Genomic DNA, 26,162 nt, shown 5'->3' with positions numbered 1-26,162 from the left:
GCCCTGCTGTACATAACATGGCACAAACTTTGGTTCATGCTCTTGCTCTTGGGGGTCTCTACAGCACCTTAAATGATGCTGTATAGGCACAGCCGCTTCTCTGCCTTTTGTAGTGTCCTGATACGCTCAGGGCATTCAGGGTTGTGATTTTCTGGCGTTGCATCTGGGACAGATGGGACAGATCTGGGTTTCTGCTGTGGCTTTGAGGGGACACAGTCCTGATTGCTCACTGGGAAAAAAGCCCCTGTTCTGCAGCATCCTAATGAAACTTAGATCCTGTAATAGATCCAGTGCCTCGCAAGATCACTGGATGACCAACCAACAGGTTGGTCACAGACAACACAAGTGACAGTGGCTCTCCTTGTGACTGGCACGGGGAGCAGCCCAGAGCTCTGTCCAAGCTCAGAGTGCTGGGATCTGCAGGTGCTCCCAGCTCCTGGACACACAGCTGTGCAAATCCTGGCTGCACCTGGGGCTGTGCAGGCTGCTGTGCTCTTGATACTCTGGCCTCCACTGTGGGCTGAGCTCCCTGACTGGGCTTTCCCTTGCCAAGGGTGGGAGTGGTATCTCTCCAGCTGTTTTCAGGAACCTTGGAGGAACTTGGCTTTTGTTGTTATCTCTATCCCTCTGGTGATTTCAGCTGAAATTGGAAAGAGGGGGGAGCAATGTGAACAGACAGACAGACATGGAAACTGTGATTTCATGTGCCTGGCTTCCTGAGGAAACCTGGCTACAAATAGAAGTGAGATTTGGTGCTGCAAAGAGCTCCTGAGGAGACAGAGAAGACGGGGGAATCTGAGGAGAAGGAAGGGGTGGCTAACCTTGTGTTTGAGATAGGTAAAGAAGGCCTGGCACAGAGCTGGGCTTAGAGTCCCTTGCCTGAGGTCTGGGGGTCTAAAAGCCGGCCATCTGCTCAGCACTAGCATCCAGCTCCCTCTAGAGTCAGCCGTGCCAGAGCTGTGCCTCTGGACGTGGCTCTGCCGGGAGGTGCTACCACCCTTCCCCAGCCAGCAGCAGTCACACAGATGGATGGAGCATGCCAGGCTGAGCCCCCAGCCCAGCCCAACCTGCCCAGCTCCTGTCTAGTACTGTGCCTGAGTTGCTCAGCTCAACAACCTGCATTCATATCAGTCTTTCCCTACACCCATCCCCATGGATGTCTCCACCTCTTCACCCCTGGATGGTCACAGGGAACTGGGGATAGGGATTTATCTCCTCTCCCTTGAGGCTTTCTGTTCCTGCAGGGCCCAGGGAAGCATGCCGCTGCACAGAAGACCCACAGGCAGCTACAAACCCAGTGCAAAAATAGTCCAGAGAGAGGAACAGACACAGGCATAGGGGAAAGCAATAGGCCTGTTAATTCCTCCCTCCTGGCCCCTTTGGGGCACCTCTGGGCAGATACTTCCTCCCCAGGCTGCCCAAGAGCCTCAGGCTCATTAGCAGTGTTTTATTCTCCCAGCACTCACGGGAGATCTCTTCCCATTTTACTCAGAGCACAGGGAGATGCAGGGCTGCCCTGAGATCCCACAGGGAGTCTGCCAGCCAGGCAGCCTCAGGGCCGGCTCCTGGACAACGGGCAGGCTGTGCTTAAATCAGCAAGGGGGATGCACAGAGAGGAAGGCATCAGCAACCCAAGAGGAATCACAGGAAAAGAGCCTGATGCTGCTTGGTAAAGAAGAGACCAAAGGCAGGTGGTAAGGATAAAGAAATGGTCTGAAGACAGCAGCAAGTAGGAAGACAGTTGTTTAAAAAGCAGACAAACAAACAAAACCTCAGTCCCAGATAAATGCAGCATTTCCCCCTTCCTTCTTATTTCCTGGCATATTCCTTGATGAGATCTTGAGTCGTGGGAGAAAGGGACAACTTGACACTTGCACTGTAATCTCCCTGACAAACGGTTCCAAGCTCATTTTCTGCAAGCTGCCCCCAAATTCATCCAGTGTGGTTGAAATTTTGTATCAGGGATGTTTTATTTTCTCTATTTGTCTGTTTATTTTGGAAAGTTGCTGGGGAAATTGTGGGAGGAGATTGATTTCATTGAAGAGATAGGATACTTGGAAAAATCAGTTGCAGATTGATAATTATTCTTACTTTTTAATGTCCTTTACAGAAACCAGGGTGGCCTGATGTGTGTTTTACTTGATCGGCTTCATGGAGGGCTTGTGCCTCTGACTATATTTGGAAAGGTTTTGATGTTTTTTTGTACTGATGCAATCAGGATTGCTGATGGCCTGGAAATCATTTTCCTGATGGTAGAGATCTACAGGGTCATGGCTAGGGGATGCCAACAGGCTGTGCCTGTTTTGGAGTGGCAGAGCTGGGTGAAAGGGAGCAGGAGCCAGGCAGAGCCGGAGCAGGGAAGCGAGCCAAGGGTTTTCCAAGCAGCGTTTAAAGTGCCGTCACGCTATGCAGCCCTGAGTGGCAACCCAGTCCATGGACTTAGCGGCTTTCTCCACGGTTTGGATGTACAGCCAGTGCAGCAGAAGGGTCCTTTTCCTGCTCTGGCAGGTAAATCTCACAGCTGTCAGGAGCTCACTTTTACCAAAGCTGCGCCACGGGGTCAGCACCAAGATCAGAAGCGAACCCGGCAGAGCCCGTGGCTGCCCAGACAGATCTCCAGGCACCCTGTACCTCCTTGCAGGGCTGCTGGCATCCGTTTTGTGTCCCTTGGCTGCAAGAAGCTGGACCTGTGATGGTCAGAGACCAGATGGTTTGTTTGTTTGTGTTTTCCTACAGCCATATCTTTTCCCAGTCCAGGCTTTGCCCAAGCTGTTGCTGTAGAGCAGGCTGCTGATTTCAGTGAGGCTCAGGTGTACAGGCTTGAGCACGGCCAGGCAGGGTCAGCAGCAGAGGAGAAGTTTGCTGTTCCTCCAGAGATGGGGCCATGGCTGTAAGTCCCATGCATGGAGGATGGTATGCAGTGTTTTCTCCCAGGAAGATTGCAGTAGATTCCTCTTCTCCTGCAAGAAAAACTGGGGAAGAGGTGCTGTAACTTGGGGGCTTCAGGTTCCACTGTGGGGTAGGACAGAGTCTGCTTTTTTTGGGGCTTGCTATCTTTTCCCAGGGACAAGGTGGGGAGCAGCTGAGATGCTTTGAGCCTCTGTTTCTCTATTGTGCAGGCTGGCTATTCCTTGCAGTGACCACTAGCTGCTTCTTCATCAGTTTTTGGACCATCTGGCTGAAGGGAGACTGTCTTTCTCCAGCCTGTGACACCTCAGGTGACACCTCTTGGCTTCAGCTGCCTTCCCTGTCTCTCCCTAGTGCAGGAAAAGGTCCTGTCTTGTCTAGCTCTGACTGTAGGATGGGAAAAGACCCTTTGGGAACCCCTGTGTTGCTGCCACACGCTCCTGGTTGTATTCCCACATCGAGTTGAGGAGCAGCTGCTCTCACATCAAGAGCAAACTTTCTACTGGTCCCCAGCAAGCAACCAGGCACCCTGTGGGGAGAGGGGGTGCTGCTCCAACCTCCTGCACGGCGGGGGCACAGCTGTGGGGCCACTTTCTCCCATCCAAGCTGGCAGTAAATCGGCAGGAATGATGTTTGTGATGGAGCTGGTGTCGCAGTGGGGTGGGCACCGCTGGGTAGCACCAGAAACCGTGTGAACGCTGCTGTGCTGCTCTGTACAGGTTTTCTGTGGGATGCTGGGAAAGGATTTCCACGTGGAAAGACCCTCAGTCCTTCTTTGTGTGGTCACTCATCCCTCCTTCCTTCCTTGCCCAGTTCTTCTGTAATTAAAGTGTCTGGACCAGCAGTGTTTTTTCTTTTAGTGCTCCTAACAATAATGGTGCTTCTAGTGTGGCAAATGGTCTTAGACCAGTGTGGGATACAAAGCTTTAGGAAAATAACGGGGATAGAGTGGATATTTCAGGGCTGAAGTGCCCCTATGGAGATGGGACTTTTGGGAGGCTGCTGCGGAGAAAAAGCTGTGCTCTTTTTAAATGCAGAGCAGCTTTCAGGCTCGCTTTGCATGCAGCAACCAGTCAGCCTGAAGGATCGATGCTGCCAGGGAAAGATCAGAGCAGAGTCTAAAAGGCTGTTTCCTCCCCATCTGGCAGCTCCTCAGCTGGGGGGCAGGAGCATGAGCTGGCAGCAGGAGCTCTCTCCTACCAATTTGTAAAACCTAGAGCTCCCATGTCCAGCAGGGAGGCAAATATATCTGCAACCCTCCCAGCCCTGCTGTGGGCAGCAGCTGCCCTCCTGGTGTTCCACAGCAACAAGGGGTGGAAGAAAGGCTGGACCGATACCCCTTGGCCAGGAGCTCCAGCTAAACTGAGCTGTTCATGGAGCCTGTCACAGGCTTTCCTCCCTGACTGTGCAAAAACACCTGCTGGCACCCCTGTGGTGCTGGTTTGGGAAGGGAAAGGGGCTCAGTGCCACTTCAGGACAGCCCAGGTTGGGCTCTGTCTCTCCTGGTTAGTTTTAGCTCTCCCTGGGAGCTCTCCAGCAGCACCAGGACAGTTCCCCTCCTGCAGTGGTAAAAAGGGCTCAGGGGATGCTGTCCCCGGGCATCAGGTGGTGCTTATGGGCAGGGCAGAGCTGGCCCGGGACTGCATTTTGGGATTTTTCACCACATCTGTATGGCCAGCACCAAGCCTGAGAGCAGCCTGTGCCCCTGCCCTGTGCTGCCCTGATCCCTCTGGCCCCAGAGGCACTGGGGCAGTGCCACCAAGGCCACGAGCACCGTGGCAGGCAGGGTTTGCCAGGGCTGCCAGCCTGACACTGTGCATCAGCTGCTGCACACGCTTTTATTGCTGATGGCCAGCATGGGAAATGCAATTGAGACACCTTAATGAAAAGCTAACAAAGTTCGGTTTGTGGGGAGGGCTGCTCTTCAGGTAGCCTTGCTTCTCCTTACAGCATGTTGGAAATTATTTTTCTGGGAATATTCCTACGCTGTGCCACAGTGTGCTGACCATGAGCTGAGACTGTAGGCAAATGCAAAGCAAGACGGTCTCTAGGGACCAAGCTGTTTATTTTGGATTGTACAAATAAAAAATTGCTGTTGATTTAATAGCAGGTGCTTCTCAGAGATGTTTTGAGTGTCAGGCTCTGGCTGCATGTGTGTAACTAGCATGTTGTGGCCAAGCATTTTCTAGCCCTTCACAATTCCTGAGCCTCACTGTGAATTGGTTTGAGTAGGAAAGCTGGTCGTGGTGTGTGAACCTGGCCTAATGGCTACACCACAAAATGCTGGAGGAAACACAGCAGAGTTTGGGGATGCTGCTGCTGCTGCCCAAAGAAGGCACATTGGCATGGCTGGCAGGTGTCTCTTCCAAAGCTCCAGCCATTTCTTATCCCTCTCCAGAAAAGCCCCACATTTCTTACCTCCTGACATCTGAGGGAAAATATTGTTTGTACATGGAGTGCTGGTTGGGGATGCCAGAAATATGGACTGCTCAGATGCAAGCCTCTAGGCCTTTTTTCTTCTTGTTTAAAGTAGTATCGGACTTGATTTCAAACAAACAAACAAATAAACAAACCAAAACAAAACCCAGCTTATATTAGAATGTTTGAAAGGGGAAACACGTGGTAAATAAAGTTCAAATTACTTATTAATTTAATTTTGTGGGTGTCTTTTTTTTTTTTTTTCTGAATGAGACTTCCAGTACCCAAATCCTTTTAAGGCTGGAGAGTTGGTCCAAAGTGTGATGGGACTCTCCTGTTCTTCATGACCTAAATCAGTGACCCAAAGCATAATATTTTTTCTAGAACCATCTGTTTTCTCTTCTTGCCAAGGGGATTTCACAATGCCTGATTGCTCTGAATAATTGTACATGTGTAGGGATAAGATTTGCCACAGGGAGAAAAATTAACTGAACAAGGACAGGTGGATGTTCTTGAGTTTTCTGAAGAAACTACTACCCTTTAGAAGGAGAGGGTGAAGAACCATGCAACTGAGTAATATTTTATGCTCACAATGAATTTTTTTACGCTTACATATTTAAAAAGGGAACAAAACTACATTTAGGAGCTATTTGGGATAAACAGAGTAGGTACCAAGCCAGCCTGTGTTTTGACAGCCCCTTTATCAAATGTCTCTGTGACTCGGTTTGGAGCAGTGTGAAACACAGGAGTGCAGATGTTGGGTGACTAATTCATGCTTCAGCTAAATTTCAATGACCGTGAATGCACATCTGTTTCAGCTTAGCCATCCACTGAACAGCCTGCAACAAGGTGCTCCTCTTTACAAACATCATGCTTGCATTTTTTTCACTTGGTGCTTGTAAGCAGGGGCTACAGCTCACATTTGGGGAAGGAGAAGATACCCAGGCACTGTGGGAGCAGTAAGTCTGATAGTAAGAGCTTTTTTGTAGCATTAGCAGGATTCACGATGCAAACAACTTTCTTTTAAATCTGTCTTCCTACAAGAGACTTGCTTTATCTTGTTCAATTTATCTGTTCTTATCGCCCAGCTCTCTGATTTGCTCACTTCCTCCACTATGTATCTTTTCCTTTTCTTAATTACAATACCAGGGAGTAGGGGGAGGTTGGAGGCAGACCAATAGTTCCTGGTGAGAAAATGTCATTTATATGAAACCGTCTTGATAAATTCTCTGTGTTACTCTTCCAGACCAATAACCCTACTACAGCATCCGTAAATAAAAGCAAACGGAGGAGAGGGCTTTGCTGCACCATTACAGTGTCTCTTTGTGGAGCAGATCCCATAGCATGGGTGTGGGATGGTACCCACTGCTTCCTTCAGCCAGCTGTTCTCTTGCACACAGCCCTGTCCCTTCGTGATGTGCCCCTGCCCTAATGAGGAGTTAAAACCTTTCATGGCTGAGCTTTGTTGGGTTTTTCTTTCAGGGGTATGGGGTTTTTCTGAGGAAAGCCAGCTCAATTTTTGTATTTCCCAGTGAAGTCAGAACCCTGAGGTATTGACATGCCCATTTTCCTCTCTTCATAGAAACATTTTTAACTACCATCTGATTAAATTAACTTGGATTGGAGAAGAATGGTATAGCAAAGGCTCTCCTTGAGGAGAAAATACAGCTTTAATAACTAGGGATCTGGCTTTTATTGGCTAGTAAATTTGAGAATGTAACACTGAGCATGCTCAGGGTTGGTTTTGTTTTTTTTCACTAAGCATCTCTTTGTACTTAAAGGCATCTGTTCTGTCGGTTTATGCACTGTTAACTAACTGCAAACCTCTTTAACAGCTCTTCTACATTGCTGGAAAATCCTGAGGCAGGACAAGGGCAAGTATGGCTGTCATGCCTGATGACTGATGTTGTAAATGGAGTGAGAAAGGCCCTTGAAGGGGAAGCCGTCAAAGCTGACCTAGTGGGAAAAGAGCACAGGGACATGTTTCCTCTAGAAGCATGCCAAGAGAGCCAGGCTTCGATGCATATGGGGCTCTTTCCAGTTTTGGGAAGGTGCAAAGTGATGCACTGTGGAAGGAATGGCTCCAAAAGCATTAATTACAGGCTGCCCTTCTGGTGCACCTTATGACCAAGTTACTGTTAAGAGTAAGGTTTTGCCAGGGCTCAAGCTCACTTTGTGCAGATTTCTGATGTGGAGTAGATGCCTGGGAGGACTGTGACCAAGAAAAGACTGTGAAATACACAGCTTACAGTGATTTAAAAGGTATAAAAGTATTTTTTAAACACGATGAGGGGATAGTACGTTTCCCTGTCCTCTCCTGCTCTTATCCTGAATTCCAGTGAGTGAGCGAGTGCACTGTAATTTTGAAATGGGAAACACTTCTGCCAGCTGTGAAGCAGAACGATGGGCTTTAATTAGATTAGAGGAACAAGAAAATGCAATTGAACAAATAGGTTTTCAACAAAGAGAAAGAAACATCATGGTAGCTAAAGGGGGTAGGTGCTAGCTCACTGGTGCCATCTGAATCCATCCTGGTTCAGATGACTGAACCAGAGGATTTCTACATGGAAAACATCACTAATCATAACAAAATGGGCTCATCAGCTGCATCTTCTTGAGTAATGGGACAACCTGATCACATCTTTGGAGCAGAAAAATCTGTTATCTCTGGTTGGCCTCACTTAATGCAACTTTCCTTTTTGCCTCTTCAGGTTGAGGATGTTTGGGGCCTGTCTGGTGGAAGTGGCCATGTCGCGAGTAACTCACGCACACACCTTCCCAGTGAGCTTCCCTCTCCTCAGCCTTGTCCTGGTGCTGCTCTTCCATGCAGAGGGCACACACGCGGAGAGCCCCAGTGAACTGCCCGCCAACGACACCGAGGAGTGCGCTGGCTCCTACATCTGCAAAAAGGGTGTGATTTTACCAATATGGGAACCCCAGGACCCCTCGTTTGGGGACAAAATTGCTCGGGCAACGGTGTATTTTGTGGCAATGGTGTACATGTTCCTGGGAGTGTCCATAATAGCCGACCGCTTCATGTCCTCCATCGAAGTCATTACGTCCCAGGAGCGGGAAATAACCATCAAGAAGCCCAATGGCGAGACCAGCAAAACCACCGTGAGGATCTGGAACGAGACCGTTTCCAACCTCACGCTGATGGCCTTGGGCTCGTCTGCTCCGGAGATCCTCCTGTCTGTTATCGAGGTGTGCGGCCACGGCTTCACAGCCGGGGACTTGGGGCCAAGCACGATCGTGGGGAGTGCTGCCTTCAACATGTTTGTCATCATTGCAATCTGCGTGTACGTGGTGCCAGATGGAGAGATCAGGAAGATCAAGCACTTGCGAGTGTTTTTTGTTACAGCGGCCTGGAGCATCTTTGCCTACACTTGGCTTTACATTATTTTATCTGTGTCTTCTCCTGGGATTGTGGAGGTTTGGGAAGGCTTGCTCACCTTCTTCTTCTTCCCCATCTGTGTGGTGTTTGCCTGGATAGCTGACAGGAGGCTTTTATTTTACAAGTACGTCTACAAGAAATACCGAGCTGGCAAGCAGAGAGGGATGATCATCGAGCATGAGGGTGACCGGCCCTCCTCCAAGGCTGACATCGAGATGGATGGAAAGGTTGCTAATTCTCACGTGGAGAACTTTCTGGATGGGACACTGGTGTTGGAGGTGGATGAGAAAGACCAGGATGACGAGGAAGCCAGGAGGGAAATGGCTCGGATCCTGAAGGAGCTGAAACAAAAGCACCCAGACAAGGAAATTGAGCAGCTCATAGAGTTGGCCAACTACCAGGTCCTGAGCCAGCAGCAGAAGAGCAGGGCCTTCTACCGCATCCAGGCCACTCGGCTCATGACCGGCGCTGGCAACATCCTGAAGAGACACGCTGCAGACCAGGCCCGCAAAGCCGTCAGCATGCACGAGGTCAACAGCGAGGTGACCGAAAACGATCCCGTCAGCAAGCTCTACTTTGAGCAGGGCACTTACCAGTGCTTGGAGAACTGTGGCACCGTTGCTCTGACCATCATCCGCCGGGGAGGAGACCTGACCAACACGGTGTACGTCGACTTCCGGACAGAGGACGGGACGGCCAACGCTGGCTCTGACTATGAGTTCACTGAAGGGACAGTGGTCTTCAAGCCTGGAGAGACCCAGAAGGAAATCCGTGTCGGCATAATAGACGACGACATATTTGAGGAGGATGAGAACTTCCTGGTCCATCTCAGCAACGTCCGTGTGAGCACCGAGGCCTCAGATGAGGGCGTTCTTGAGGCCAGTCGTGTCTCAACACTTGCCTGCTTGGGATCGCCCTCTACTGCCACCGTCACCATTTTTGATGATGACCACGCTGGCATCTTCACCTTCGAGGAGCCAGTAACACACATCAGCGAAAGCGTAGGAACCATGGAAGTGAAAGTGTTGCGAACCTCTGGAGCACGAGGAAATGTTATTGTGCCCTACAAAACCCTTGAAGGCACGGCCAAAGGTGGAGGAGAGGACTTTGAAGACACCTGTGGGGAGCTGGAGTTCCAGAACGATGAGATAGTGTAAGTCAAGGCTTTATTTGTTTCTTGCAGTCTCTGTTTCTCCTGAAGCGAAATGCACTTAACTCCCAGAGCTGTTCTGGAGGTGTTTGGGTGCCAGTGCACTGCCATAAGCCACCTAATGGCCTTAGGTGCTTTGGGGAGCCTGAAACACTGCGTGCCTGCCTTGCCAGCAGACTGGAGAGTGATGCCTGGTCAGGGGCACTCCATCCTTCCAGCAGCAGGGAGGTGGAGCTGATCTGGGAGCCGTGCCTGTGAGCTGAGCAGATCTCTACAGCCTCAGCAGTGGAGCAGAGAACAAAACCGAGGTGGCTGTGAACACACAGGCACGAGAGCGTGTCCTGCAAAGGGCTTAAACTGAAGGTGTGAATTGTGGTACCTGCTTCCTCTTTCCTGCTGAGGCTCAGATCATCTGGTACTGCATCACAGCCTGTCCTGCTGATGCTCTGCTCAGGGATTTGGTGAAGTTTGCTTCACCTCCTGTTCCAAAGGGTGCAGGCCTGGGTCACTGCCCAATACACGTCTTGAAAAAGCGTTGTCACACAGGGAAGCCTCATGGTTAGGATGCAACTGCAGCCACATTCAGCTGCTTGCAAGTGAAAAAAGGAGGCTGAAAACTGTTGGAGGCTACTCCTGAGTGTTGCTATTTGAATGGTGGGGAAATTATTAGTGCTTATAAGTAGCCTTATTGCATTGTGTGGAGAACATAAATTTGCTCAGTAAATCATTATAGAAAACATCTATCCGTGGGTATGCCACGAAGGCATTTCCTTGCCCATCTGGTGCTCTGGGAGGAGTAAAGGTTGGGAGCTGTGTTGTTCCAGCCCAAGGCTCTTCCTGCAGTGAATTCTGTGCTTGCAGTTCTGTAGCACAAAAACACTGCATAGAACTGAAGGAAGTAACTGATAAAGGGCACTGCTGTGTTGAGGGAGAACTAAATTATAGCTTGGGTGTTATTTATTGTGCTACTGGTCTCCTAAGAGCTGAGACAAACCATGGTGAGTGCCCAGAGTAGTCCTTGTGTTCTGTCTATCACCTGTATCAGCTGTGCCTGCACAGGAAGAATTAAACTTCCTCATAAAACTTCTTGAAGTAGATGGGGGGAAAAAAAAACTGATTTGTAGTTCTCAGGCAGGATTTATACCAGTTGGGATTTTGACTTCCCAGGAAAAACTTAGCAAAAAACTTCACAGCTGTACAATCTGGAGGCCACAACAGGCATGTTGCTCACACAAGGGTCAAGAGCATGTGGCTCCTGACTCCTGAATGATAAATGTAGAAGAGAGGAATGCTGTTATTTGAATATTTATTTTATCATTTTGGGCGAAGCAGGGAGTTGTCTGCAGAGATGCAATGAACTAGGCTATAAGGATATCTCCCAAAGGCTCTTTGCTTTTTATCCAGGTCACTCAGCACTAGCAAAACTGGGCTGGTGGCGGTCAGACTTTGATATTTGTTCCCAGCTCCCATGGGACGTGACAGGTTTACATGGCAGGCCAAACACACGGCCACAGGCTCTGCAACGGCGCTCAGAGGGGCTTGGATCCACCACTGTGGCCAGCATCTGTGTGCTGTGCTTCACCCAAGGCCTGTGTCTGTGCTGCCTCTCGGTGCTTGGGCTGCGATGAGGCGAGGTGCTCTCCCTGGCACTGCTTGCCTCTGGTGGTGGCCTTCCCTTCTCTGAGCTGTTCACTGCTGACTTGTGCCAACAGCCCGGTAACCAAGGGGTGTGCTGGAAGCGAGATGGCCACATCCTGTGAGATCTGTGCTGGTGTGCCCTCACCAGGGCTGCAGGCCTCCTTCTTCCTCTTCTTTCCAGCTGCCAGAATGTGCACAGCAAGCAAGAAACAGGGGAAAGCAGCTTTCTTAGAAACCCAGGCGAGCTTTTTCTGTGCAGATGCCATTGTATCTCTGTTGCCTTTAATCTGTCTCTCCCAGGAACCACAGTGAGTGATGGTACCTCAGAAGTGTCCACAGCCTGGGGCCTGGGTGTCAGGAGGTGGTGACTGCAGGGACAGATGTTGACCAAAGGGCTTTCTCCATTCAGGAGGGAGAGGACATGCACAGAATGAAACCAATGGTCCATATTCCAGTCTCTCAGTGTGCCTGAAAGGTAGTAGGTATTAATCTAAAACCCAGCTGCTACAGTCCATGTTCAGGTGCCGGGTCAATCTGACTGGCAGAACATTTCCTGCAGGTCCATGTTTTTCCTGGACACAAGTTTAGAACAGCCCTGCAGCACAGAGGCAGAGTGTTCCTGATGCTGAGCTGCTGCTTACAGGCATCCTCCCCTGGAAGAATTTCCTCCAATAAAGACAATATACTAGCACAATATGTGGATTATGGAGCTAAAGACTTTTTACTCCATCATTGCTTGATGGTGCTGTACTTTGCTTAAGCCACGGTTATGTAGAATGGTGCAATTCCCCAGCACATTGGATTCAATAAAGTTCTAAAATTCCAGGTTTTCCCATGCTCTGATGGCCAAGAGATGCCTTTGCTGCCCTTTCTAAAGGTCTTTAGTGCCTCTTCAGTTCTGCCATTCAAGTCTGAATGAATCAGCTTGATAAAAGTGAGTAAGATGCATTTTTCTGGGGCAGTAATAACAAAGGTAGGGCAGTACAGGGAGACATGAAGATGAAAGAAAAGCATGCACATGCCTCTATTATTAGAGGCCTGGCTTGCTGGTAAGTCCCAGTAAAATTAGAAAGCGCTGGGAGGGCCCTGATCTTCTGGAGACCTTCCTCTGGTTCCCAAAAGGCCTAATTATGTAACTTGTTGTTTGTTTGCAGTGTCCAGAGAGACTTTCCCATTTTGCAATCTGTTGATGTCCCCCCTTCCCAGAGTACACAAAATATCAGTTTAACTGCTGAAGCCATGCTGCTCCTGTGCATTTAAACAAACATCTCATTCTGATGCTACCAAAATAAGATGTGTAATGGAGAAGAAATTGGTCCTCCTGTGGAACATTTAACCCAGCACTGCCTCTTGGAGTGGTTCTTTTCTGCTCTGGTCCCTGGAGCACAGCTTGTGTACTCAATGGACGCATGTTAGTGAATGAATGAAGCAGCTTTTAAATGGGGTTTGCATGACACATTGCTCCAGGCTTCTTGTGAAAAGGTGTCTGGGTCTCAGTGAGGCTGCACAGGTACCTGGGGCTCTGAGACATCGGTGGAGGTGCTGTGATTTAAAGTGTAAGAGAGCTTTCCCTCTGGTCTCACCCTCAACAAGGTGGCCCCAGCCCTGTCTTGCATCTCCATTAATGATTAAAGCTTTCTGCATGAGAACATGGAGAAGATGTGCAGTTGTAGGCCCTTCCTGCCCCCCCGTCTACTACAGCTATTGTGATCATAGAAAAGGTCACTGGTTCATCCAGCCAGTGTATTTTTATCTCCTGACTGAATGCTAAATAATTCAAAAGAAGTCCAGCTTCCTATATTAGAGGAGAAAGCAATGGTTCCCTCGGCTGACATCCCATCAGCTCTTCTCCTTTCTGTCTGGAAGCATCAGGAGGAGCACCTCTTCCAGATGTGGCTGCAAAGCTCTCTGAAAGCATGTTCAAAAAACATCCTTTTTATAGGGATAACATTGCACCTAGAGTTCTATTACAGTCTGTGCTCCAGATGTCTGCACACACACCCCAAAAGAAAAGATTTTACTGCATTAATGTCAGTGAGGAAGATGGTACACATGGACAACCAATTAAACTCATATTTCACCTATGCAGTCACACCTATAAATGCTTGGAAAATCTTATGTCAAATGATCTTGCTGTTCATAATATGCAGTTTAGTTGTTTTTATGAAAGATGTCTGCTGCAGATTTAGGAAATGACACTCTCTGCCCACTGAATTTGATTTGTCCGAGTCAGTTTTAGCATTTCTCTGGAAGCATAAATTTAGGAGCTGGATATTAACAGAGACACAAACATCCTCTGAATTTTTTTTTTTTTTGGGAAACTGTCCCCAGAAACCACATAGGATCCCTCCCAAGAGCCCTTTAAAAATGTCAGTGTCCAAAAATATAGATGGTGGCAGGAGGGGAACCAAGTGGTACTGCTTTTTTAAGTGCCCCTTTTCCAAAAAGAAGTTGGGTCAGGTTTTTCTAAAGAAATAGCAAAAATAATATCCTGACTCAGCCCTGGCACCCCTCTGTATCAGTTTTTCATCTGTGGCCTGCAGCTTCAGAGATAAAAGGTAAAGCCTCCAGCATGAGGAGCCTTGCAGTAGGAAGCAGTTGAAGAGCAGGATATCTTCTGATGTGGCAGAGAGAATGCTGCAAACCGGGCTGGAAGGGAAGCAAACAAACATTCCCTGTTCCAGGTTTCACTGTTGAATGCATTCTCTACTCCTCTCTGTGGCCCCACTTTGTTCAGCTGGGTCAGTGTGCATCCCCTGACTCAACAGCCCCCCTTGCACTGCCTTAATGTCTGGCAGCACAGTGGGAGACATCAAAGGAGACCAAACAAAGATTAAACTCTTGTTTGGCCTCCTTCCAGAGCCCAGCATGGGCTTTGCAGAGTATTCTCCCCTCGCCACTGGAATCCTGCCTGGCCCAGTGGGATTTGCAGATGGTAGGGATATGGCCAGCTGGATCTAGGGCTTGGATCCTTGGCAGAAGCACCCAGTGCTCCTGGTCCACCCAGCAGAGATCCCTCCTGTGGGAGGTGGCCCTGGCCAAGGCCCACAGCAGGGGTCTGAGCAGGTGTGTTGCACCACCATGGGGCATGGATGGGGCCTGTTTCCCTTTTGAGGAGGAGAAGTTCTCTGGGCCTGAAATGTATAATTTCTTTGCTTCCTGAAGGCCAAAAGCTGGTTGTCGCCTCTTCAGAGGGGAAGATACAGCTCTAACAGGGTCATTTGTCTTTTCTTTTTTCTCCTCTTCATTGAAACAATGTTGAGTCTTTCCTGAAGGCTCTTAAAATATTGGCCTTAATATCTCCCAGGCATGGGCATCTCTCTTAAACTGCTGTGCTCCTGCCTCAGCTGCGTACTCAACCATGTCTCTGTCAGGAGTAAGGCCACATGATGTCCACAGACCTTCTCCTTCCTGCTGTGCCCAGGACATGGTAGGTACAGAAAAACTCATTCCCAAGTGCCACGTCACGTCTCAAGCCCCTGAAGGGCAAACTCACAGCTCCGAGTGGCTCCGAGCGTCCCGTGACTCCGTTGGCTCCCCAGGGTGAAGCCACTGAGGGTGCTCCTGTGGCACTTCATGGTGGCCGTGTGGGACAAGTCCTGCCTGGGGCTCCCTCGGGGAGGGTGAGCACGGGATGCAGACTGTGCCATTTGCCCAAATAAGTCAGGAAATCCAGGAACTTGATTGCATGATGTCCCCTGTGGAGGGGATTAGGCAGTGAAGTCGTGTTATTGGACAAAGCAAGTTGTGCCAGCACATCACTGGGGGTGAGTGGCGGGGGGAGAAGGGTGAGGACAAGAGTTAGCTGAAGAACTGACACAGTTTTTGTCCTTGAAAAACCAATGTTTCCTTATTTGTAATGAACTGTTGTTGGCAATTTACTGCTGCCAGCTGCATCTCTGTGGTTGATTAAGGGAGCTTGGATCTTAAATATGTAATAACTCCCTGAAAGCCACTGAGAGGTAGTTATTAGCTTCATCAGGGCCTGTGTACACATCCGCTGCGCTCCTTTATGAAAAGGCTACCTATTAAATGCATTGTAGTGATTCACAAAATGCAGGATCTAGGCTTGTTTCAAGAAATTAAAACAACAGCCCTAGCAAAGCTTGTTGGCACAGGAAAGTTATTTCGGAGTGAAGCACTGCTCCACAGCTCCCTGATGGGAGACAAGAACAGGGGGTAGGAGAAGTCCTGTCCCTTTCTGCAGAGCCTTCTTTCCCTGGCATGTGCTTGAGCACCGCTGGGAGCAGCATTGGCACCAGCAGGTTTTTACAACAGAACAGGCACCTATCCCTCTCCCAGCTGTGCACACGGGATCCACGGCTGTGGCAAATCCTCCAGCAGGGAGAGGTAATCCATTCATACACAGGATCCCAATGCAACTGGAGTTCACGTTGGGCATTTGCCTTGGGAGTAGGCTTCTCTCCTATGACACTTAGCCCTGGGGTTTGAACTCAGTGGATGGCACTCGGTATTCTTCCAGGAGCAGGGCTGAATCTGAGGGCTCAAAATGAGAGTAACAGAACAAAAAGCAGCCAGCTGACCACAGCCAGCATGCAAGCATCTGTACAGATGGGCAGAGAAACATCTGCTGCCATCCAAAGCCAAACAGAGAGAAGAAGCAGCCCCTCCTCAGAAGGAGAGGCTGAGCCTGGAGGCATCATCCCGCATGCTGCAGGCAAATGAGTGTGATCAGCCAGCTCTTTCCTCTCAGGGGGTGTGATGTTACCCTGCCCTTGTCAGATGCACCATCTTCCAAGTCTGGATTTGGCTTCTGTGTGTCTCCACTCTGCTTTGCTCACACCAGGGACAAAATCATGTATCCACTAGCAAGGACATGCATATCACTGCCATGCAAGGGGATCCTGTCCCTCATCTCTGCTCCTTCCCCTGTTCTCCAGCACCACAGGGGAACTGTTTTAGCTTAACCCTCACAGTCTGGTCTTGCTGAACCACCTGTGTTTTCCCAGTACTCTCTGATGAGGAGCTTTGGTTAACAGCCTCTCACAGCCACAGTGTTTGCCATGGTGTGTGCATGGCCTTGCTGCACTGGTACTATGGGGTATGTCCTCCTCTTTGCAGTCCTGAGCGTGGCTGGAGTTAAGGTCAGTCCTCTCCAAGTCATAAATGCCAGTTAGGCTGAGGAAATCTTGGGAGATACCAAAAACTCCACTAAAAAGTTTCTGACAATGACATTAGAGGCACTGCGCTGGTTTCCAAGAATGGCAGTGCTGGATCCTGGGTGACAACAAACAGTAACAGCATTCTCTGTTTTAAAAATATCTTAGTGTAAGAGAGAAAATATTCCCACTGCTGTGTAAGTAAGAGGGTGACCAGCATGAGCCTCCTCTGCCCATTCCCTATATGGTTCCATTTCCATAATGTCTGGACTGCTTCCTACACAATCAAAGTAACAATCAAACGTGCCTGGCAGTGAGAAACAAAGCAGCAGCAAAGAATGGGGGGCAAGGCTGGATCCATGTGAACTGGGTGCTAGAAGGAGAGACATGGAACTGATGACATATCTCTGCCCCCTTTCCAGGGAGAAGTCTCCTGAGTGCAGATGGCTGGGCTCAGTGGGGTCCAGTGCAGGGATACTACCTCTGGAGTTTTTTGAGGAATGGTTTAAATTTTCTGGCACTGTTATCAGGAGGCTTCTTTGGAGGGCTTGAGTGATTCCTCTGGTTATTTGCTCCCATTAAAACACTCTGATGTGTGGTAGTCACGCACTGTGCTATTTTAGGGTCAGGCAATATGGCTCTAATTCAACCACAAGCCCAGTACACCCCGCAGGAGACCCCTGTCCCAAGGGCCAGATGCACTGTCAGCAGGTGGCAAAGCTGTTGTCTCGCTGGCTGGGACAGAAGAAGGACATGAAGACAAAAAAGGATTGATTTGCTCAGAGTTCTTTTCCAAACTTGGTTGCTTGCTTCCTAGTAAGAAACTAATTTTGAGATGTGCCTGCATGCTCCTGGATTAATTTGTCAGTACACGTGAGCCTAAAGAACAAAATAGTTATATGTGTGTTTTTGCAAACAATTTGGAGTAGAAATTTATGAATCCATGGGCACTCAGCAGCCCCCAAAACTGCCAGGCAGGCTCTCAGCATCCCCCCTGATGCCTGGCCTTCTCCCTGGTGCTTGCCCTCTCATCTCTGTACTGCTCACGTGGCCCTGGCTCTGGCATCCCCTGCCCCAAAACCTCCCCGTTTGCATCCTGAGCACCAGTGGTGTGACAGATGACTTATTCTGGCATGCCTTTGGATAAGGGCAGGCAACACTGCTGTCTGGGGACCGTGGACATTGTGCTCCGAGGAGCTGTGTGTCCTCGGCCCCAGCCCTCTGTCCGCCCTCGGTGACGCCACTGTGCAGCCCAGGCTCTGCTGTCCTTGTGCTGCACAGCTCTCGCAGAAATTCACAGCCCTGTCACAGCCTATAAGGCAGAAAAAAAGCCAGTTCTGTAGGGAGTCTGGAATGAATTGAGCTGCAGCAAGCAGGGGAGAGACGCCCTGGTTTCATTGAGAAGAGGAGGCTTGATCTGAAACAAAACCTGTTACTTTGGCTCAGGCAGGTAGGGAGCAGGTTTTACCTGGCACCAGAGTCTGCACAGGAGCCAAGTGTTTGCTTGGTTCAGTAGATTTCCATTCACACTTTAGGTCTGGTTATTGAAATTTATCTTCCTCCTTAGTGACTGGGTATGTGGCAGGACCTAGGGGAGTAAGATATCACCCCTACACAGGGCAAAAATAATGTAAACCTAGTCAGTATCAATGCCCCAGGCACGTATCATCTGGGGAATAAGGAGGGAAGTGTAGCAGTAGATTTACCTGACTCATGAGCTCTCTGGTGACCTGGAACTCAGAAAGACTCATACAAAAATCTGAAAATGGGTCAGTTTAGTAGAGAGGATTGTAAGAGAGAAGTGTGGGAGGGGGTTGGGTCAGAATCAGGCTGAGCGTAAACTGGACAAGAATTGGATGGGAAGGAGATATTCTGGACATCCATGCCTTAGCAATGCAGAGGAAAAAGGGGAAGGGGAGCTGAACAAGAGATTCTGCCAAGAAGCAGGTCCCTCTGTGGTGTCTGTGATCAAGAGGCCTGGGGGTGTAGGACAGAGATGATGCAGTGTGCCTGTCCTCAGACCAGAGGGCACACGGAAATCCAACCTCTTGCTGTAAGGGGAGTGCATGGGGGGCTCTTAGCAGTCCCTCTGGAAGCTTTCCTGGGCAATAGGTGACATGTGCAGGCAAGCTCAGAAGCTGCCTTCAAAAGCAGCTCAGCCAGATTAGGTCTGCTTTTGTACCTAAAAGAGCCTAGAATAAATCAACACGTTATTTGTAAGTGCCTCAAAGATAACAAGGAGATGAATAACAGCCAGCATATATTTGTCAAGAACAAATCTTATCAAGCCAACCTAATTTCCTTTTATGCCAGCCTTTTGGGTAAGGGAGAAGCAGTGTTGTCATATCACTGAGCTTCAGAAGGGCTTTTAATGTTGTCTTGTTTAGCACTGTCATAAGCAAGCCCTGGCTAAATGGGCCACTGGGGTGATGGGGTCTAATCTGTCTGGAAAGAGAAATGTGTCACTGGATGGAGGTGAAAAGGTGTTCAGTAGGTGCTTGTCCTGAAATGGAGCTTGTTGGGCATGGGAAAGAGAAAATTTGTGTTTTAGCTTGCACATAGAAAGAGAATAGAGTCTGAAAGCGTTATCAGAGGAGGATGGAGATTTACAGAGATGTGAATTAGCCTGAACAGAAGCAAGACACTGTAAAGTGCTTGTGAAAGAATAGCCATAAACACAAATTCAAGTGGGAGAGGAACAACCAAGTCAGGGGGTGCCATTATGACCTGGCAGCCAAATCTGGGCTCACAACACTGTGCTCCTGCAATGAATGGGACAGGTGCCATCCTGAAGATATTCAAGAGGAGGGTAACCATCCTTGTGCTCTCTCTTGGGAGAGTGGGTGGCCTCTGTCAAGAGCAGAAGACAGCTTAGAATGCGCTGCCCAAAACCTTACTGAAGGTATCAGGTGTGTTGTCTCCTTTAATACACATTGGGCTAGATGAGGCCTTGGGAACTCTTTCTCTCCTCTTGCTATGTGCTAGCCAGGCAAAAGTGTTCATCATGTGAGCTGCACTTTAGCCAGGTGGCCCCTTGTCCTGCAGGGTCTTCTGCCACGAACCTGTGGTGGGATAACATGCAAAGCAACCTACAGATGGAGCAGAAAGACCAAATGCACCCATGGAACCTGCCCAGCTTCCCTGTGGCCACCCACTCTGGGCTCCTTGCTCTCAGGGGATATCTGGGGCAGGGGCAGTGCCGTTGTCCATCTCCTCTGCTAATAATTAGATGCAATCCAAGCTTCCCTGCAGGAGATCCCTGTCCCCATGGGGGAAGAAGCAAGGCTGCACAGATTAAGGAAGCTAATTAGAGGGGAAGAGAGCATTGGTACTGAGGCCCCAACAGTAAACTTTGGAATCTAGATAAGGGAGCAGTATTTAATTATATACAATTAAAGCACCGTATCTTGGCCCCCTGAGAACTGGCAGTCCTGGAAAGCGCTCACAAAGGTGCTAATGAACAGATCTGAAGGCAGCAGTAGGCTAGGGGCTATGCTTATCAAACTTTACCTGGGAAACACACCTGAAGAGAAGAGCTCGGAAAATTCCCTTGGACCACCCCCCCTTATTCCTGCACAATGTCCTCCCTCTCCTAGAGCAGGTAATGGGAACTGGAAGGGAGATTTCTCTGCTCTTACATGCAGCTGGGCAAGACCATGGCAGGCACCTACACAAGGAAAGGCAAACGTGAGAATATAGGGGGAGTCAGAGAGGGTTGTAAATACTCGGTCTGGGAAACAGCCTTTGTGCTCTTTTCTCCCAATGCACAGGAGAAAAATCTCCTGCCCCTGTGCCTGCCAGCCAGGGGTATCCTAGAATCTCCAGGGACCACCATGCTAATGTTCCCCTTTGCTCCACAAATCCTGCAGCGTTACCTTCAGTTATTTTCCTGCAAGTTCCCTCTAGCCAGTAAAGCAGCTACTTCCCCTCCCTGCTCCTTTGCTGCATCACGTATATAGTCCTTGACTTCTGATCCTTTCACCTGTCCTCTTCAAGGCAGGAGGGCAGATTGGTTTCCCTGCAGAGTGCCTGCCTTGTGCTCAAGCATTCCCTGTTGCACTGTGCCAGCTGAGCCAGCAAGCTTTGTGGACTGCAGCAGCAGCTCTCATCCCACAGCTGCTGCTGGGTGTTAGTGCAGAATCACAACGGGGGAAAGCTTGGATGGATTTATGTTATCTGACAGATTAGAACTGCAGAACCAGCCTCAAGTTATCCAAAATTCCTCTTCCTCAGCATCTTCAAACCCTTAAGGAAGGCTTTTAGTTCAGCCTTAGCTGCCAGAGGAAGTGGTTCCTGTTCTAATTTGTGAATATGAAGTGCCAGAGGGCTTCTACCCTCCGAAGGCAGTAGCTTTGAAAAGCACAGGTGAAAGCCTAGGGCTCCTGTCCCTGCATCCTTGTCGCCTGTTCTTGTTGAAGAACACACCTAGTGCAGGTCTCTCATTGTGCAGCTGCAGTGGGAGCTGCAGGTTGTGCCTAGGCTGGGGGAAATGACTGGAACTTCAGGCAAGGAACCGTGACCTGGTGCCAACCCTTTGTCTGACAAAGGGGACGAGGACCTGCAGCACTGGCTGGGGGTGGCCAGTCCCCTGGAGACTCTACAGAACCCAAATGAACAAGCAGAAGACCCCAAACAGGTATCAAGTGTAAGGGGCATAAAGAGCACGAGGGGAATGGCTGCACAGACTGCAAGGGCACAGAAGCCCAGGGATTATTCCTTCACTGACCCTAGAGGCACCAACTCAGGCTGCTACAGTGTGACTGTAGCTCCATTAAATTACTTAAAAGAGCCAGACATCTGCAGGAAACCTGGGACTGAGAGGGTGAGAGAATCATGTCTGACTGTGTGAGTGTAGTGTGGGGTGGGAACCAAGCTGGGCACACAAGGGTTCACTGGAGCCTCCTGCTGCAAAGGGGCTTTGGTCCCAGCAGGGAAAGTCTTGGGTGGTGCAGCTGTAACTCCCAGAGCAGTTCCTGAATGGTCAGGCAGCAAAGATTCCTTAACAATCTTTTGCCTGGCCTTTGCCAGGAACCTTTCCTTTGCAAGGAACCTTTCTCCTTTCAGTGTGCAAAGCCCATGAGTCACATCTGTGATGTTGCCACAAACAGCTTCCTTCCCTGGTGATACAGCTGCTAAAAATGACCCAAAAGTGATGTCCATACCACTGAGGTTCATTTCATTTGTCTGAGCCTTTCTGGTGATGTTTTCATCTGCTGTGCCAAGAGCTAAAACCTCAGGGCATCCTTCACTCATTGTGTGAAAATTAAGTTTCTTGTTGAATCCCACGACTACAAGAGCTGTGATCTTAAGAAAAACACTAAGTAATATCTAGAGTACCCTGTCTGGTCCTTGGTGTGACAGGGAAGAAGTGCTTTGGGAGAAGAATTGCTCTCAATTGCCAGTCCTCTAGAGCTGGAAGGAAAGGTGGAAGGCTTAAGTTGCTTCTCAATTCAAGCATTTCTACATTAGTATGAATGAGCATGTTGGTGTCTTGCAAATACGCAAACAGATTTCCACAAAACACTTGCTAATGAACCAAGCCAGCAGTCTGTCCTTTCACTGATTTGTGGGGAGTCAGTAAAAGACTCAACCTGGGGAGCTCATTACCCTGCTGAAGGAGTGCATTTTTAGGGGAGATGCTGGGAAGCTGTTAGCTGCCAGCTGTGAGGCAGGGCCAGAGGCTTGGCAGTGCTGGGAGGAAGCCTGGGAGAGGAGATGTCCATTGCTTTTGTGGGCACAGGCACAGGGCTAGCTCACAATGAGAATAATTTCTCTTTCTGTGGTTGTGGGGCACGAGAGGGGCCGATTTACAGCCCCTATCTCTGCCATCTCAGGGCCAGGCACGCTGATATTGTGCTGAGGTCTCGGGTTTCTGGTGTGAAATGCAGAAGAGCAGAGTCAGCACCAGTGACAAGGGAGAGCCACAGCAGCCTACTTAACCACACACCCCATATAAACCAGAGGCCTTCTGGAAAGTACAGGCACACTCCTGGGGCTTAAAAATGCATCAGAGGGAGTGTGGCACTGCTCAGCCACTGCTCTGCCCCATGGGCACAGGTCATTTGTCACCTGCAGCTGTTGCACAGCTCAGCCAGCTACCCACACCATTGCCCTTCCCTCTGGGCTTGTCTCTTGATTTGAAAAGACAGGTGTCAGCTAAGGAAGGCAGAAATTTCCTTGAAATGGAAAAAAATCTAAACCAACCCACCCACCCCAAATTATTATAATCTTGAAATCAAGGTGCTCTCAAGCAAAAATATGGGATGAGGAATAACAGCTCTTTACTAAGGAAATTTTTTTTTAAAAATGCAGTAGTAAAAAAAAAAACAACCAAGCAAACAAAAACCCTAACCCACTGACAGAGTTAGAAAACAGCTACAACCTGACACTCTGTTGGTCAGGGTGTTGGTAGCAGTCAGATTGGCTGCAGTCCTCCTGGAGTGATAGATGTGGTTCTGTTGAAGCAACAATCCTGTAGAAGGGTGCAGTTTTCCTCTGCAGGTCCAGTGCTGATGTAGATGGGTCTGGTCTTCTGCTGGGAATCCAGTGGAGAAAGGCTCCCTGCAGTGTTCTGAGTCTCTGATTATATCCAGGTAGGAATGCTTGGCTCTTCCCCCTGGGTGAAGCATCTCCCAATGGGATGATGTCATTTTATCAGTCCTGCAGTGAGATTCAATGGCCCATTAACAGAAGATATCTCCCTGGAGGGAGGATTGTTGGTGGAAGACATAAAGAACACTGCCCCACCTTGTTCCAACAGCTGGTAATAAAATATATACTTTTGATTGCATCTTGCCTTGTAGCCCAAAACAGCTTGAGTAGAGGGGCTCACTTAGGCAGCAGCTGCAGACACTTCCAGAAGGGATGAAAATACCTCAAGGTGCACACATACCTGAGGGATGCACCTGCCTGTGCCTCAGCAATTAGAGTAGGTGAAAGGGTAAGCAGGGAAATGCATCTGTATGGGGATGAGGTAGGCTAAGGCAAAATATGAATATTGGAAAAGGAGCGGAAGGAAAAAAGGGGCCAAAATCACAATGGTTTGTGTGAATGCCTCCTCTTAGCTGCTGCTGCTGAGCACTTGAGAGCTGCAGGGTCCTCCTCAGAGGCCCCACCGTCCCATCAAACCTTAGAGCAAGGTTTGCAACAAGTACCTTGAAAAAGCTATCAAGTTTCATGTTCGGTGTGTTTGCAGGGAGAAGGCTGGCTTGGCACTAGGCATCCAAGGTAAAAGCAATGAGGAAAAAAGAATACTTCTAGCCTTGCCAAGAAAAATCACTTGTCTGGGAAAGGAAGAGCTAAATTGATCTGAATTTTCCTGCTATTCATCAGCGTTTTGGTGCCAAGGCAGTGAATGTGAGAGAGGAAAGAAAAAGGATAACATGAAGAGCTCCATATTTAATATTGTGTTAATCTCTTCCCTCCCAGCTAGAGCGGAGGTTTAAAAGTCCTTTCCTGTACATGAGGGAAAATGTACTGATCTGTGTGAGTGTTATTATTTAGGGAAGAAAGATTTACCTTTCAGGAAGTCTGCAACCTGAACAAACCAATTTGGAGGCCTAAAGAAATTTAATTGAAGTTTGGGGTTGTCAGATTTATTTATTTATTTATTTTTAGTTATCTCTTGCTTCACAGAAGATTCATTTTGCATTTTGAAGCAAACTTTCCTTCATTGGCTCTGGAAACTCAAGCAGGGGGGATGCATTTCAGGCCAAGTGTTTTGAGAAACCCTGCTAACAGCAACTGCAACAGAAGGTGAAGCAACAACACTTCAGCACCTCAACTTCTCTGTGAAAGCCAGTACGTTGGGGAGGTATATATTGTCAGGCAGCCTGTGCAACAGCTCTTTGCAAGTAAGGATTTGCTTCTAGCACCCCAGTTATGTGGTGGAAAATCCTGCAAAGGAGCAGGTGGAAGTGGCAAAGCCACGTGCCAGATTTGGACCTAGAGCTCAACGTGAGGGTGACCTCCCTGAACCCCCACGGGGAGCGGGGAGCAGTGCCTGCCCTCCAGTCCTGGCTGGGTGCAGTGCCCTTTGCTTGGTGGCATAAGTTTTATTCATTTCTTTCTTTCTGAGCTTAGACTCATGGACTAATTAGAGGAGAACTGGTGAGCTCAGCTAACGCATTTGAACACGGGTAGCTTTAGGCTTGCATTTGGGTCATTAAAAATGAAGTGAAATTATGTTCTCTTTGCACCAGCTATTGTGAGTGGGGGCCTTGATTTGGCAGCAGTTCTCTCCCCAACACCACTGCACTAATGACTTCCAGCACAGAAAGAGCAGTGTGTCATTAACGCAGCAGAGTGGTGGGAATCTGCTGTAGGCAAAGCGGGATCTGGGACAGAGCAGTTTATGTCACACCTGTAACAAAGCTGGGACTGCTTGGCTGAGTTTAAACCCTTAGGATGCTGGAAGGCAACATTAGGGGAAGCCCTTCCCTCATGGACACACTCCCAAGGGTGTGGGCATGCTGCAGTGGGAGTGAAGTGGGTCTCTTGAGGGCCTCTTCTGCCTGCTGCTGTGTCCAAGTACCCTGGGTGACCTTGATATTTGAGCAAGGTTTTCTTCATTGTTCTGTGGGATGTCTCTGCTGGCTGCAGGCAGGTTTTGGTTGAGCTGGAGCCCCTCAGTTTATAACGTGAAAGGCCGTAGAGAAAGGCTCCATCTCAAATTGGTCTAAACTCCAAATGCAGCATAGCTATGTATGCCAAAGCTGCTGGGGATGGCCTATGAAGATCATTTGGCTTGCCTCCCTGTGGGACAGAGGTTGTATATGTTTGTTGGTTGTCATTCCTACAACAGCAGAAACCAAGGAAATGTTAGGTTGAGGATTTCCCCCACAAGTCCCTTGCTGCATTTTCTCCTCTCAGTGAAAGTGAGGAAAATTGGAAACTCCACAGAAGCATACCTGCTTTTCATTAAAAAAGCTGGAGGAGGAAAAAACATACAGATTTAGAAGTGTTGTTGGCTTGTATAGTAAATACCTGGTACAAAAGCAAATGTTCCCTTTTGCCTACTTCAGTCCCTGATGACAGAAACCTGCATTGCAACACTAAGGATGAGTGACCTGCAGAGATTTACAATGCTGGGAGGGCCCTGGGCCATCGTCCTGCTGTGGGGGTGCAGTCACATTGCTCCAGGTTCCATTGAGAGGGAGGTGGAGGCTTGCTTGCATGCTGTGACGGTGGAAATGGCTCACATCTCTTGAGCTGCTGAACAAAATTACCTTCAATTTTTTCCTCAGTCGCTCTGTGCCTTGTAGCAATGCTCTCCAGTGATGGTTGCAACGCAGGCATAAATAAAATTTGGCATGCAGTGGGACTACACATACCTGGAGCCATAACTTAATGAGTTAAATCAGAGCTTTTATTATCTAGTTTCTCATTGTCATCCAGTTTCTTCCATCTCTGTAGATAATTGATGTGGAGAATAGTTCTTGCCTTCTGGAAACTGGCTGCCTTTTGAAATGCTCCCATCAGAGATGCTTTATTCAGGCTTGTACTTCTTTTTTTTTCCTCATTATCCTGTTAATAG

The 26,162-nt window shown here is 48.9% G+C and overlaps 1 protein-coding gene across 5 annotated transcripts in view; it reads left to right on the top strand.

Annotated features, from left to right (window-relative positions):
• Window positions 1-26,162, top strand: part of SLC8A1 (solute carrier family 8 member A1) — a 122,372-nt gene that overhangs the window by 19,177 nt on the left and 77,033 nt on the right. For all 5 annotated transcript variants that reach the window (XM_058835547.1, XM_058835550.1, XM_058835548.1 and 2 more), the window contains one exon: window positions 8,037-9,872. In XM_058835547.1, coding sequence (XP_058691530.1) covers window positions 8,044-9,872 — 1,829 coding nt within the window. In that variant the 5' untranslated portion in view covers window positions 8,037-8,043. The remainder of the gene's footprint in view (window positions 1-8,036; window positions 9,873-26,162) is intronic.

This window comes from Poecile atricapillus, chromosome 3, assembly GCF_030490865.1.
Source record: "Poecile atricapillus isolate bPoeAtr1 chromosome 3, bPoeAtr1.hap1, whole genome shotgun sequence".
Taxonomy (NCBI): domain Eukaryota; kingdom Metazoa; phylum Chordata; class Aves; order Passeriformes; family Paridae; genus Poecile; species Poecile atricapillus.
This window is presented reverse-complemented; position numbering and strand designations above follow the sequence as displayed.